The sequence below is a fragment of the Columba livia genome, chromosome 5, assembly GCF_036013475.1.
Source record: "Columba livia isolate bColLiv1 breed racing homer chromosome 5, bColLiv1.pat.W.v2, whole genome shotgun sequence".
Lineage (NCBI taxonomy): Eukaryota > Metazoa > Chordata > Aves > Columbiformes > Columbidae > Columba > Columba livia.
Genome location: NC_088606.1, coordinates 12347970 through 12362692, shown reverse-complemented (window position 1 = coordinate 12362692; position 14723 = coordinate 12347970). Strand labels below are relative to the sequence as shown.

At 37.2% G+C, this 14723-nt stretch overlaps 1 protein-coding gene across 4 annotated transcripts in view; it reads left to right on the top strand.

Moving 5' to 3' along the window:
- The window catches only part of PPP2R5C (protein phosphatase 2 regulatory subunit B'gamma), an 84857-nt gene that overhangs the window by 54182 nt on the left and 15952 nt on the right, over positions 1 to 14723 (top strand). For all 4 annotated transcript variants that reach the window (XR_010472756.1, XM_065063464.1, XM_065063465.1 and 1 more), the window contains 6 exons: positions 5842 to 5952; positions 6566 to 6658; positions 6752 to 6882; positions 9219 to 9278; positions 11873 to 11981; positions 14100 to 14153. Coding sequence is in view for 3 of the 4 variants with exons in the window: in XM_065063464.1 (XP_064919536.1) it covers positions 5842 to 5952; positions 6566 to 6658; positions 6752 to 6882; positions 9219 to 9278; positions 11873 to 11981; positions 14100 to 14153 (558 nt within the window). In the remaining variant the exon portion in view is untranslated. The remainder of the gene's footprint in view (positions 1 to 5841; positions 5953 to 6565; positions 6659 to 6751; positions 6883 to 9218; positions 9279 to 11872; positions 11982 to 14099; positions 14154 to 14723) is intronic.

The following is a 14723-nucleotide window of genomic DNA, read 5'->3' as shown; positions in this document are numbered from 1 at the left end:
TGATAAGTTTAGGTTTTTTGATCAAAAGCATCTGTTACAGATTCTTATGAGAAAAGAATGCATGTTTGGGTTTTTTAGCTTGGCTTTTCAAGAAAACTGGAGTGTGTGAGAATGTTCTCCCGTGCACTAGTTTGTCAGAAGTACCAACATCAGGGTATTGGTTTTGTAGAACTTTGAGATTTGCTAGCTATGTAGGATACAGACCCAAATTAATGTTGCTTTCCAAATTAATGCAGCTTTCCACCTCAGGAAGAGATGGGCATTATCTGGATTGTATCTCTTTTAAGGACTATAAAGGTGGACATCAATATGAATGTTCTCTTCCCCGCTGGCCAGCCAGAGGCTGTTGAAGAGAGCCTGAGGAGGCTGGGCAGTCCTGCGTGTGGAGGTTCAGGACTGTTTTCTAAGAAAGAAATAGATCAAAAGCTTGTATAAATATGGCTTACTTAGTTCTGTAGCTCCCAGAATAATTTCCTTAGTGGTGGTGATGATGAAGTTCTTGTGGATGGCAAATTACCATTTTTGTGAAGTAACGAGATGTTACTGTCAACAGAAGTGTACTACTTGTGGTTCTATTTAGCTATTAGGATGTGAGTATAGAAGGCACAGGCTTTCAGAGTTTATGGCTTGACATTCAGAGCTGTTCGTGTGAGGCTTCACTCAGGCTTCTCAGCACAAGGGAGGAGAAAATGCATAAAGATATCTCTGACACTTACTTGCTTGAAAATATTCTCCGGGGTTATACAAAATGGGCCACCAGAAAAGCAGGGTGCGTAACTACCATTACAGCAAGCATGTCTGTGATGCAGTAAAAATGCAGCTTGTTTGCTTTTCCTTTTTTGTTCTGCTATTTTCCTAAGTTATGACCTTTGCATTCAAGTATTGTCAGTGGTAACAGCACAGAGAGAATTTTAACTCAGTAGCCCAGTTTTCCTAAAGATTCGCATTTCATAAATTTGGTGGGGCTTGTGGGGTTTTGTTGGCGGGGGGTGGAGCTGCAGTGGGGTTGTGTTTGAAGCTACACTGTGTTTTTTTAGTACTTCTGTGGGAAATTTGCCTTAGAGAAAATTAGGTTTTGCAACTTGTCTGTGTGGTCAAAAGACTGAGAAGTTAGGAAAAAGATCAGCCTTTGGCAGAAAGGTAAAGGTCTCACTCATATTAATTCATTGTAAATTTTCCTAAATTTCTGTGGCTTAATAGATGAGAGAGTTTCAGGTTTGTGCCTTCACAGAGAGATGCTGCACCTTGATTTGAGCAATTTGTGTTCTGTTAGTCAAGAATATAAAACACAAAGCACATCAAATCAGGCTTCATTTGTTCCATTGCTTATGGAACAAATTATTCTGGTTTGGGGTTTTAAATCTTTCCGTTTGATATTCTCAAAAATAAAAAATGTAAAACATTGTACCTTACATGACCTGACTTTTCTTTTTTGTAGCAAGAGCCCGAGACTTTCTCATCTAGAAAAAGCCAATTATTCTTCCATTTGCTTAACAACCTTAGTAAGTTTTAAATTTCAAGTCTAGTCTTCCTGGATTTATTTTCTTGCAAGAGCATTGATTATTGTTTTCACCATATTTTTTAGGCGAAGGTTGGAGGTTGTTAGTTGCTTGATGTCCATGCTTTTAAAAAGGGGAACATAAAGATATTTTAGTTTTAGTTTTAATTCTCTGAAATAGTAATTATTCTGATATGTCAGTCTCATTCTGTATCAGACCTACATCTCAGTGGCTGAAATGAAGAAATATTCTGAAGAAAAACACAGCCTCGGGATGACTTTTCCTTCATGGGAAAATGATGTCATTCTTGCAGATTTAGCTAATACGGTTTGCTGCTGCCTCCCACTGTCTGCTCTGCCATCTGTCACATGTGAGATGGCAGGACAGCATGTACATATGCTCCTTAGCCCTGCCAGTTAATAGGTAATTCACAGCATTATTTTAAACTGTGAGTGGAGGTGTTGATGAGAAGTCAGCATGTGAAGAAAGAAACATGGCATTCTGCTGCCTTTCCCGGGATCCCACCAAAGATGGGTGGAACACATTCCTCTGCGAAGTAGCGTCTTTAAACTCAGCTTAATCTTTCAGAGCTTTCAAAGTAATCTTCAAATGGTCAGCAAGAAAGCTTAGATAATATTTGAAAAAATAAAGACACAAAAAAATCCCAAACCAATCAACCAACCAAAAAAAACCTCAATAAAACCTGAGAAAATAATAAGAATGCGTGTATGGCACATATGATTTTTATCTGTGATGGAATTCGAACAAAAGATTGAAATTGTGGCATAAAGAATATATCTTAAATGGGATATTGGAGTAAATCTTGCATTCTGAATAGCTACATTGTAAGTAAATTAAAACTTGTAGGGTTTAGGGTTTTTTCTCAAATTGAGCTGTATTACATAGTTGTTAAAAGTGTGGGAAACTTTTGGCTGATGAAGTAAATAAAATGTACTTTCGCTTCCTGGTAGCCCATGGCTTGGACAAGTGCACTCTCTGCTGGGTGAAGAACTGGCTGGAGGGCCGGGCCCAGAGAGTGCTGGTGAATGGGGCTGCATCCAGCTGGCGGCCAGTCACTAGCGGTGTTCCCCAGGGGTCAGTGTTGGGTCCAGTCCTGTTTAACATCTTTATTGATGATTTAGATGAGGGGATTGAGACCATCATCAGCAAATTTGCTGATGACACCAAGCTGGGAGAGAGTGTCGACCTGCTGGAAGGCAGGAGGGCTCTGCAGAGGGATCTGGATAGACTGGAAAAATGGGCTGATTCCAATGGGATGAAGTTCAACAAGGCCAAGTGCCGAGTCCTGCACTTTGGCTGCAACAACCCCCTGCAGCGCTACAGGCTGGGCACAGAGTGGCTGGAGAGCAGTCAGACAGAAAGGGACCTGGGGGTACTAATTGACAGGAAGCTCAACATGAGCCAACAGTGTGCCCAGGTGGCCAAGAAGGCCAACGGTATCCTGTCCTGTATCCAAAATAGCGTGGTCAGCAGGACAAGGGAAGTGATCCTTCCCCTGTACTCTGCATTGGTGAGGCCACACCTGGAGTATTGTGTTCAGTTCTGGGCCCCTCAGTTCAGGAAAGAGATTGAAGTGCTGGAGCGGGTCCAGAGAAGAGCAACACGACTGGTGAAGGGACTTGAACATAAGACCTATGGGGAGAGGCTGAGGGAGCTGGGGTTGTTTAGTCTAGAGAAGAGGAGGCTTAGAGGTGACCTCATCACTCTCTATAACTACCTGAAGGGAAGTTATAGCCAGGTGGGGATTGGTCTCTTCTCCCAGGCAGTTAGCAATAGGACAAGGGGGCATGGGCTTAAACTCTGCCAGGGGAAATTTAGGCTGGATATTAGAAAGAAATTCTTTACAGAGAGAGTGGTCAGGCATTGGAATGGCTGCCCAGGAAGGTGATGGACTCACCATCCCTGGAGGTTTTTAAACTGAGATTGGACATGGCACTTAGTGCCATGATCTAGTAAACGGACTAGAGTTGGACCAAGGGTTGGACTTGATGATCTCTGAGGTCTTTTCCAACCCAGTCGATTCTGTGATTCCTCAAGTAAGACATTCAGTTCAGTGCATGTTCCAATAGAGTAACCTTATTTTTTCCTGCTTGGCTCTGGAGATGCCCTGTACTGGCATGTTTGCTGAGTCAAGTATTGGTTTTCTCGAAAAGGCTCAGGAAATGTTTCTGCTGCTCCTGGTGATGTAGCCCTTTGCAAATATTTTTTTTTTCCTGCTAGATCAGCTTCTCTGCCCTGTTATCTCTTGCTTTGCCAGGCTTTGCAAGTGTATTCTCAGATTTTCCCTTAAATACTTGCAAAAAGACACTTCCAGTCTTACAGCAGTCGAACATCAATAACCATGTATAGATTAACTCTTACTGGTACTTGTGGTACATATTTAGGATGTATGCTTGATGCTGAAGCTCCGTGTAACCGCTGCAGCTGATTCAATAAATGAGTTTTGTGCAGGATGTAGCTCCATTCAGCAGAGCCACCATTCTCGTGAGCAGATGTTACTGAAATTTACTTTAAAATGTTTGAGTATTTTTAGGAAGCACAAAATGGTCTGTGTATTTGAAAGCAGAATTTACTTCAGTGTTGTAAGTAGGTATAGACTTGAAGTGAATTTCTTTATGAAGCCTGATGTAATCAGTCATTGTGAAGGGTTAGGACAGAACACCACTATGTTTTTATTTTGGCAGCCTTCTCATTTCTGCAATGTGTTCAAGCTGCTGAGAGACTGAGGCATTTGTCTTAAAGGATCATTTTGAAGTAGTGGAGGTGGTTTAGGAACATATACTAACTCAAATTGATCTTTCTTTTCTTTTATTCTGTACAGAAATAAGTTTAGACTGCTTGGTACTGGTTTGATAATGAGTAAGCAACGAAATAGAACGTTTCTTTTGGGTGTGGCTAAATAGATTATGTATTTCTACTTGCTCAGCGATTTGGTTGTCTCCTACCAACGTCTGCCCTACCTAATACTCTGGATTACAAGTGGAATTGAAGAATTAGTCTCTTTTCAGTATTGACAGCCATAGCAGTCTTGGGTATACAGGTAGAGGCTTTTTCAGGTTTTCTTACTGGCATGTGCAGAAACCTTTTCTGTCCAATTTGCCCAGTAAAGTTTTAATCATTAACCCCTCATGGTGTGAGAACAATCATTTGAATTGCTCGCTGGTTGTTCCCTTGTTACTCATGGTGAAGCCAGCTGGTTTGGCTAGCTAGCATTTCCCATGGAGAATTTAGGATACTGCAGACCTTTTAGATCTTTGCACCACTCTAGATGAGGTGTGCTAAATTTATCCCAAAAATCATGTAAGATTTTTTTTTTTAAGCCAACAAATGTGTTTTACTTTTTTTGTGATTGTAATGCATTGTATGAATTAACATGTGATTGTTTCTGCTGATACATTTTTATTAAAGAAAACTCCAGCTCCATGCACTTAGTTATGAGGTTGTTTTGCCCAGACCGCAACCTCATGGAAAAATATTCTGTCCATGTGACAGGGAATGGGTTTTTTGTCTTTTTTAGGGACTTTGAAACTTTCTTCATCTTGAAGGGGTTTGTGAAAAGCATTACTTTGCTTCAAACACAGTATGAATGTGCATCCAAACAAGCACTTACATACACAGATACATTATGTTTCTATCAACTACTTGAAAAGCGATTCATCTTTGTAGTCTGCTCCAGTTCCACGAGGATGCTAAATAGTTTTCAGGGTTTTGAGAATTCAGATGAAGTGAAAGATGAAAGGATTAGGATGTGCATTTCTCCCCATTCAGTACCCTGCGATGTCAGGTAGATGGACATGGTATAAGAGAAATACCACTAAGAGGTGGAAGGAGGAATTGGTTTTAAAGTTTTTCCATGTTATATACTCATGGCATGGAAGGAAGCTGATAATATTTTGCAAAGAAGAACAGTTGTGGGTAATCTTTGTTTTGCATCTCTGCTTCTGACTTCTTCTGCAGGTTGCTGTAAGGCTTTTTGAAGTGTATATATAAAAATGTTTGTATAAACACTTGATATGCATTTGTTTGGGCTTTTAGAATGTGTGTGTAAAGAGATCAGAGCAATATCCTCATAGCAAATGTCCTGGCAGTATGTTTGTGCTTTAAAGAGTGTTGCCTGGAAAAGTGTTCTCCAAGTTAGAAATTGTTGAAAAAGAATGAATGTATCTCATTATTGTTTAAACTACTGGGTTATGTAGCCTGTATTTTTGCAAACATTCATTAAAATAGTTCATGTGGAGAATTCTTAGTCAAAACCATCTTTGAAGTCTTTTTTAAAATTATTCACTTGTTTGAAAGTTCTTAAAGACATTCCTGATTTCAGTTTGCAGTTAATATGTTTCGAACATTACCACCATCTTCCAATCCAACGGGAGCAGAATTTGATCCAGAGGAGGATGAACCCACCTTAGAAGCTGCATGGCCTCATCTACAGGTATGTAAGGAAGATGAAAGAGTCACAGTCTAACAAAATTTTGACATTGAAGTCATTGTTTATTGACTCAAAATCATTTATTTTATGGGTTTATCTCAAGTCAGTTACATTTATTTGCGATATTTAAAATATTTATTACATTTAAACTGATAATATTTTTAAAATTTTCAGTTAGCATTATTAGAGGTTAGAGGGTTGTTTCTTGCAGTACAGCTGTAACTGCTGTGGTTTTAAATGAGATGCAGTTTGTCACTGTGAATGCTTTGATCTGGCTGGCACAGCTCTGGCTCTCAGAGGTACAATGGCAAGCAGAGAACAGAGAATTTTCATAACACATACTTCTGGGCTTGGTGAATATTAGATTACTGTATGTCATCAGAGTAAAATCTAGTGATGGAGCTCAGCGAAATTTCAGTGTGGTTTAGAGAACATCAAGTTCTCATACTTTGTCAGGAGAGCCAGAGCAAAGCTTTTACTGTGTATTATATAAATAAATATAAATAAAAACATAATGCAGTTCTGAGTAACTAATTTGTAATTTTGATAATGTGCTGCTACTAAAATGGATCTATGTTTAAAAGACTAATAATTTTTGTTTTGTTTTGTTTTTCAGCTTGTTTATGAATTTTTCTTAAGGTTTTTAGAATCTCCAGATTTCCAACCTAACATAGCTAAGAAATATATTGATCAGAAGTTTGTATTACAGGTGAGGAAAAAAAAAAATTAACTTCAAACTCTAAATTATTTTACAGTGCATAAGATTCAAGTAAAGTGTCTCTCTTGTTTTCCTTGTTTGCAGCTTTTAGAGCTCTTCGACAGTGAAGATCCTCGTGAAAGAGATTTTCTTAAAACAACTCTTCACAGAATATATGGGAAATTCTTAGGCCTGAGAGCTTACATACGGAAACAAATTAATAATATATTTTATAGGTATGTCAACATGTTTGTATTCTGGTGCATGTGATCAGGTATACAACTGAAAATACTCCCAAGACAGTGCTAGCAATTTTTCAAATTCTTAGTAAGTTTATACCCAGTATTGCTACATCTAACTATAATTAATACCAACCAGGGAGATTTAAATTAGGGTAGTCTTGCATACACCATAAATTTGACAGCTGAAATTTGACTTTGTGTGACTCAGTGGGTGGTTTTGTTATCTTTATCTGTGAGGTTTGGTGTTGTGTTTTGTTTTGCTTTTTCTTACTGGTAGTAGTATTTGTGTTACAGTAGTACCTTAATAGAATGTAGTTGTTCTTAATGCAGGAGTTGGGCTCAAACATTCTGTGATTCTGTGAGTTAGAGATCTGGAAGTTGCTTGCAGGAACATATTTACTCCATTTTCTTTCCTCAGAACTGAGATGTACCATTTAGAGCTTGTGAAATATTTTTAACACCATAGAATAAACTGTAGTATCATCCCTGATGCAAAAAATGTAAAGATGAAAAATTAATCCACAGTTTTACCAAAGGTCTTTAGAAGTGTGTTTCTACTGTCATTATGTTAAGTGTGAATTCAAGATTATAGTGCCTTTTTATTAGTGTTTTAGTACACTTTTCTATATATATTTATGTTGTGTATCTGTTTTACAGTCCTTCCATCATGTTTCCCTTTTTCTCTACTACTGTTGTTTTAATCCCAAAATGAATTTATCATGCTACCCCTTTAAGAAAATAGCAAAAAGCTGCCACATACTCGGTGCCATCCCATGAGTGACACCCCTCAGTACCAGCTGTGGAGGGAGCTTATCTTCCCAGTCTGTGGTAACAAGGAAGCCTTTAGGAGAAATACGGAGGGGCTACTTCAAAATAATTATTAAGCCTTCAGTGGCATGCAGACAGTTGAGCCAGTATGTCCTAAGGAGACAGTACAGGTGTATCTTCCAAACAAAGAACTTGCAGGCATAGTGGAAGCAGAGTCTTCAAATGCAGGTCTGGTGCAAGGCTTATGAAAGATTAAGAAATGTTCCAGTCATTAGATGAACATTGTAATAGTTTGTAGAAAAATATGTTTTATATCTGAAATGTATATGGCAGATTATATAATTTGCACTGTAGAGGCAACCTTTCCCTACCAAGGTCTAGGGGGAAAAGAAATTAAACAGAAAACAGAAAGTTATATCATACTTAGGAGCTAGAAGCAGAAACATTTTGCATCCAAGTGTAAACTAGTGTTCCTGGATACCAGCACCAGGGAGGAGAGTTGTTTCAACTTCTGTCTTGAATTAGTGGGTTGTGCATGATAAGCTCTTAAAGTATGTGTAGAATTTTTCAAAAATATTTCCTTTACTTTTTCCTGCAAGTCATTAGTTTATTATTGTGCTTATCTAAGGAATGTGTGGTTTGTCTTTTAGTCACTGACCAGAATTCTGCCCAGTATTACATTGATATTTTTTTTCTAATGTATTTAAAAATATATTAAGCCGATCCTGTTAATTCACTACAAAGCTTTTGTGTCATTGTATTTAGTTTTGTTTGCAGTTGTTGGCATGAATTGCGTAGAAAGGGTCTTTGAGGAGAAGAAAGTGTCACATTGAATATTCTGAATTAAAAATATTTCTTAATATGTCAGTCTATGACTAATTGTCAAATAGAAAATATTTTCAAATGAGCGGAATTATTTTCTCATAAGTGTAATTTTTTATAACTATTTGCAAAATACCTGAAGTTGTGCATAGAACTTTCCCTGTAAATTTACACTCGGGCGATTGGGAAGAGGAGTGGAAAGGTGATTGCCTCGTAAATTACAGTGCTCTATCGAAAGAAAATTCAGGAAAATTTGACTTCCTCTGTTCATTTCTGAGCCTTTTGTATGCACGGAAATCTGTAATGCCAAAGAGCTTTTTAGATGCATAAGTAGTAACTGTTTGAACACCTTGTACTTGCATGCCCTATAGAAGGCTGAGTCATGGAATTTAATTATGCCAGGTGCTTGTGTTATTTTGATATTTAAAGCACTGTTTGCTGTGTTCAGTTTTCCATTATTAAAATGGCATTGAATATGATTATGGGAAAAAGCTCAAGCACATGCTGCTTTGTTAAATGTGGGAGAAAAGAGCAAGCACAAAGTTTGAAAGCAGCTTGATGTGGAAACACAAATCAAGCTGCTTTCAACACCAAGTTTATTTTTCACTATGTGTTTCTGTTCTCTTTTTACTGACTAAAACCTGGGAGGTCAAGGCTACCTGTAATGTTACATGGGGATCTTGGTGTTAGATTTCTGTCTCTGTTCAGCAGTAACTGAGTAAAACTTTTCATTTATTTAGGTTTATTTATGAAACAGAACATCACAATGGCATAGCAGAATTACTGGAAATACTGGGAAGGTAAGTTATAGGCTTGGTTTAGTTAAACCCACTCGATCTCCAGAGTAGACTTTGAAGATCAGGTTGAGAATTAGAGATTGTCACATGATATGAAGCTATTTTAATCTTGTCTCAAAGCAAAGCTGTAAAAAGAGAATAAATTTTGTGGAAGGTTGCAGAAACTCAGCAAAAACTTGAACCCTGTAGCAATGTTTTGGGATGGGACAATTTTTTAAAACTTTTTTTTACGTCTTGTAGCTTAGGATCTTTGCAATTAATACTAGTTGTAAAGCAACTACAAGTAACATGTAACTCATTGAAATTTATTCAAAAATTCTTCTAACATCACTAAATGCATAGCAGGTAAACAAAGCATAGGTTATGAAACTTCAGAAAACTTTTGTCAATCTAATTTTATAGCAAACTTCAGTGATGCATCTGAAAGCCCTTGAAACTAGAATGTTACCACTTAAAGCTGATAGCCTCATCAAAACCAGTGTGTTTTTTATCAAACAGTTTCTCTAATCCATGTGCAAGCTTTTTGGTTTTATACATTATACATACACTATAAAAACCTAGTTAGGTTTATTTTATGACATTTCCATATCTTTCCACATAAAAATAGCAGGTCAGCAAGAACAGGTTGTTCAGGGTGTTGTCTGGTTGGGCTTTGGAAATCTCCAATGATGGAGACTCCACAACCTGGGCAATGTGTCGCCGTGTTTCTAGCACCTGGAGGCTTTCTCAGCCTTTCTTTGTATGTCAGATGCTCCAGCTCCTTTATGATGTTTGTGGCCCTTCACTGGACTCCCCCCAGTACATCCATGTCCTTTGTGTCCTGGGGAGCCCAGAACTGGCCCCAGCATTCCAGATGTGTCTCACCAGGGCTGAGCAGAAGGGAAGGATCATCTCCCTGCAGCCCACAATGTTGTTGAAGTTGGAAAGCTGTTTTAAAATTTTCTAGGTCTGCATTTCTGCCCAGAATAGTCATTTGATGTTCAATGATTAAAGTTACAAGCTACATAGAAGCCTGTAAAGCTTAAATACTAGAACAGGGAGCTAGATCTTCAAAACTGTTACTTAAGTCACCAGCTTTTTCATTCTTGGTTTTATTAAGTTAGCTTTAAGTATTACAAATTTAAAAGTTAAGTAATTTTTTTCCCCAGACATCCAAATAAAAATTTCTAGTAATCAAATGAGCCTTCTGAGCCGTGACTGTTCTGTACTGGTTATGCTTTCAATCCATTAGGAGTTTCATGCAGCGTGCTGTTGACATTGGGCTGCTTATGAGTAACAGTTTTTAGTTGAGTCCCTGCATTTTGACTTGTCAGAAGTAAAGAGGAATTTAATTTCATGCTGAATTACTGGATTTCATTCTTTGCTAAGTGCTATATAATACTGGACAAATTAACACTTCCACTAGGAACTACTAAAGTGGTTATGTTTGTTTCTGACAATCATCTACTGACAGGATCACAGAATTTCTTCACGCTCGATCGGGGCCAAACTTGCCCTACAATTCTGTTCCTCTTCATGGTTAACAAACCTTAAAACATCTTGGAGAAACTTTTTTTATGAAGTTAACATAGTGTCAAGTATGTGGAAGTTATGGCAAAAGCACCATAGAACTATTAATGTAGAAGGAGGGTTTTGATATTATGCACTAAGAGACTTTAGGAGGAATAACCTCATACTCTCAAAATACTTGTACTGTCACTACTAGTGAAAATTATTTTAAGCATGTGCAGCAGGGGTGAGTGTTACTTAGCTTTAATTCTGGGACATTATCTGATTTCTAAGATCTGAAATATATATGAAACTTTGAATTTTTTTAATATGTTGAGATTTTTGGTTTTTGTTTTTGTTTTAAGATGTGTTTGATAGGTTGCTTTGCCTGGGTGCCTTCTGTCCTTCTTAGTGAAAAGCACTAGAATAAAATAGGATTTAAAATAGTAAATGGGCAATAGGATTCTGGAGGTTTTTACTGATGTTAACGCTAGCAAAGTGAGCAAACAAAACCCACTGTTACAGTACTGTGATTTTAGGTAAAGGTGCTGTTGACCCAGTATTGAGGCGTGTCTGTGCTCACCACTAACTGGGATGCTGTGTGATGAAATGATGTTTGGTTATATGTGAGAGTCTTGCGGAAACAGTAATGTTTTAGCAGAAATCATGTTTTGACTTGTATGCTCACCTGGGCTGATGTGTTCTACATCCAGTCTCTGGTTCATTCTTTAATTCCATGAAGAAGCTGGGAGAAATATGTATTCAAAGCTTTGATGATAGTCAATAGTTCATAGCAAAAGTTGGAATCTAAAGTGTAGGTATAGTCATATCTTGCTTGGAAAAAGAATTTGGGACCTGTGAAAGACTTGGGTGAGGGATGGGCAGAGGCTGATCTAACTGTTCTATTAGTTTATAAACCTCAGACAACTGGATCAAAAAATAAATAGTCTCTGGTGCATGCTTAATTTGTAATTTTTTCTGTTGCATCATGTCCTCCAGGAGATTGGAAAAAAACATGCGATGAAAACAAGAGGTTTGGTATATTCTCTATAGTAGTGCACGTTTTGTATAATTACTGATTTTTATTTTTAAATTTATTTCCCTGACAGCATAATTAATGGATTTGCCTTACCATTAAAAGAAGAGCACAAAATATTCCTATTGAAGGTTTTGTTACCATTGCACAAAGTGAAATCCCTCAGTGTCTACCATCCACAGGTAGGTTTTATTCAGCGCTTTTCATACTAGTGTTCAAGCAAGTTGCCTAGAGAGGCTGGGGGATGGTCTGGTCATTCTGATGTGGATTCTGTTCTAGGCTCCAACATTTCTCTATTAAGAGGCCTTGCAGAAATTATTTAATGTATGTACCTGTAATGCTTCACTTCCTGAGGGAAAAAATAAATATATATGCGTGTATATAAATACCTTTTTTAAAAGCACTGTAGTGTTGATAGATGATACACATGAAGTACTTAGCTAAGGTGAGAGTTGTTGATATTTATCCACACACAGAATTTTTTGTTTATCTTGTTCCTGTCTGTAATGTTTAGACATACCTAAACTGCAGAAAAGTATAGTTTTAGTGGATGTCATCTATAAATATTTTTTTCTAAACTACCTGGAGAATTTAAGCTTAATTCAGTTTCTTAAAACTGTTGATGTTTTGAAAAGAATTGGGGCATTTACTAATTACATCATTAATTAATTCAGTAGATCTTTTTAGAAGTACACAGGAAAAAAAAGGGCGACTTCTGAATTGTATTGTGCTTTTGAACCAGCTGTACCTCTTCTGTGCTGCGTTTTAATTCCATTCAGAATTCCTGGAGGAGCAGGAAAATCATACAGTGTTAGGGAAAACTGTTATTTCAATATTCTGCAATTTTCTCTGTGAGAGATTGTTACATAGCTTTGGTTTTTTTCTAATTTGAAAGTTCAACATTTTCTATGTTAGTTCAAGTACTCCAAGCTTTAAGTACCATATCTTAAAATAAAATTAACAACAACTTGTATTTTTAAGAACACCATTTGTATAATTACAGTTCTCTAGCAATTAGAGCTGCTTATAAGCATTTGCTTTGGATCTTGCCTACTGGGGCTCCCACCAGTTCCTGTTGAAGTAGCAGGCCAGAGTGGCTCCCATTTCAGAATATGTTGTTGTTTTTTTTTCTAATGCTATGAACATAACCTGTTGGGGTGTGGCCAATCAGACCTTTTTTATAATCTCAACCAGTGCAGACATCTGTGATCGCCGCCTTTTGTTCTGCCTACCTGAGACGTATTGGTCTTTATCTGTTCTCCTTAGTTCACAAATTAATTCTCAAAAGCCTCCAGGTGATTTGCATTCCTCATTACTGTCAGTAAAAAGAAGACAGTGACATAAGAATGCTTCTCTTACGTGTTCTCCTGAATGAAACGGGAAGGTACTTCAAATGAGCTTAGTGTGTGACACACCAGAGCAAAACCACAAAACTTCACATGGAGACAGTGGCAGATATTCAGAAGGATTTGCCACCAAATCCAGATACGCATGAAGAAAGCTAATTTCTATATTCAATTCAAATTTACTTTAGATTAGAGGAGAACACTAGATGTATTGATCTGTATACATTTGTCAGGTTACCTAGAGACAGGAATTGGACTCATCAGCTGAACTTCTATAAATGGAGAGACGTTAGAAAAATGGTTAAACAGTTTGTGAGCTGTGCAGTGATCCTCCCATTTACTTTGGGACTCTTGGCCTGTCGATTGAAAGGGATGTAATGATTCACTGTTTAGGCACAGATACAACTCTCATTCTCCAATCTGAAGTTGGTAAATGCTGTAATTCAGCCTTGGCTTTTTTCAGTTTTACATCAATATGCATAGTTATCATTAATTCTCATGTATAGAATATCCTATGATTTACAACCCTTCAATGCATTATTAACTAACTTGGGTTATGAAATAGAAAATAGTAAATCAGCATGGATACCAAAATGTTAGTGAGTGGAAAGTACTTCAGATGACAAGATTGTGATTTTTAAATCCTATGTTTGAAAAGATGAAGTGTGCTGAAATGCAAAGTACTAGGTTGAAAAAAAAAACATCAGATCATGTGTTTGTCTATATTATACCCCAAAAAAAGGTGAGGACAGAGTTGGGAAGGTTGTGAAAAATTAGTAAAGGGTATTTGCCCTATTGTTGTTTAAATTGTCTGCTGAGTAATTCTTGTAAAATTATGGGAAAACTGTTTTGTTTATATTTGAATTCAGTACTGTTTTTCATTTATGGTCATGATTTGAAAGTATGTTCAGTTTCACATTGTATGTTAATGAAAGTCTTTTTCTTTTACTGTAGCTGGCATACTGTGTAGTTCAATTTTTGGAAAAGGACAGTACACTTACAGAACCAGTAAGTTTATATTGTTATTATTATATATATTCTGGATATTATTATCCCTTTCATCTGTATACTGTTTAGGAAGGTTTTGGAAACAAAGCATTGATATGTAATTGTTTTTATTAGGAAGAATCAGATATTTAGCTGTTTTGATCTGTCATATTAGGGTTTTTATTAACAGTTATTTGGAATGTCCCAAGTGAATTAAATCAGTACCAAGAGCATCTCTCCTGCAAACACGCCAGAGCTTGTTCTGTGTATTTTGTTCAGGCTGACTGAGTGTGAGGTGCTTGATCCAGAAGCAGTTTGGTCCATTATTTGCTCTGTTGAGGGACTGATGTTCTGGTGGAGCACAGAGCTATCTACTGATGCAAGGCTTTTGAGTCAGATCCTGTTCGTGTCTACCAAGTCTGGACCATAAACAATGCCAGACTTTGGTCTGGCTGCACATAATTGCATAGATGAATGCTTTAAATTGTCCTTGGTAGTATCTAGTTTTTTGCATCATTACACCAGATATTCAGTGGGTAAGAAAGAATATTTTTAATCATTGAGTTGCAATCAGTAAAACGATTGCTATTA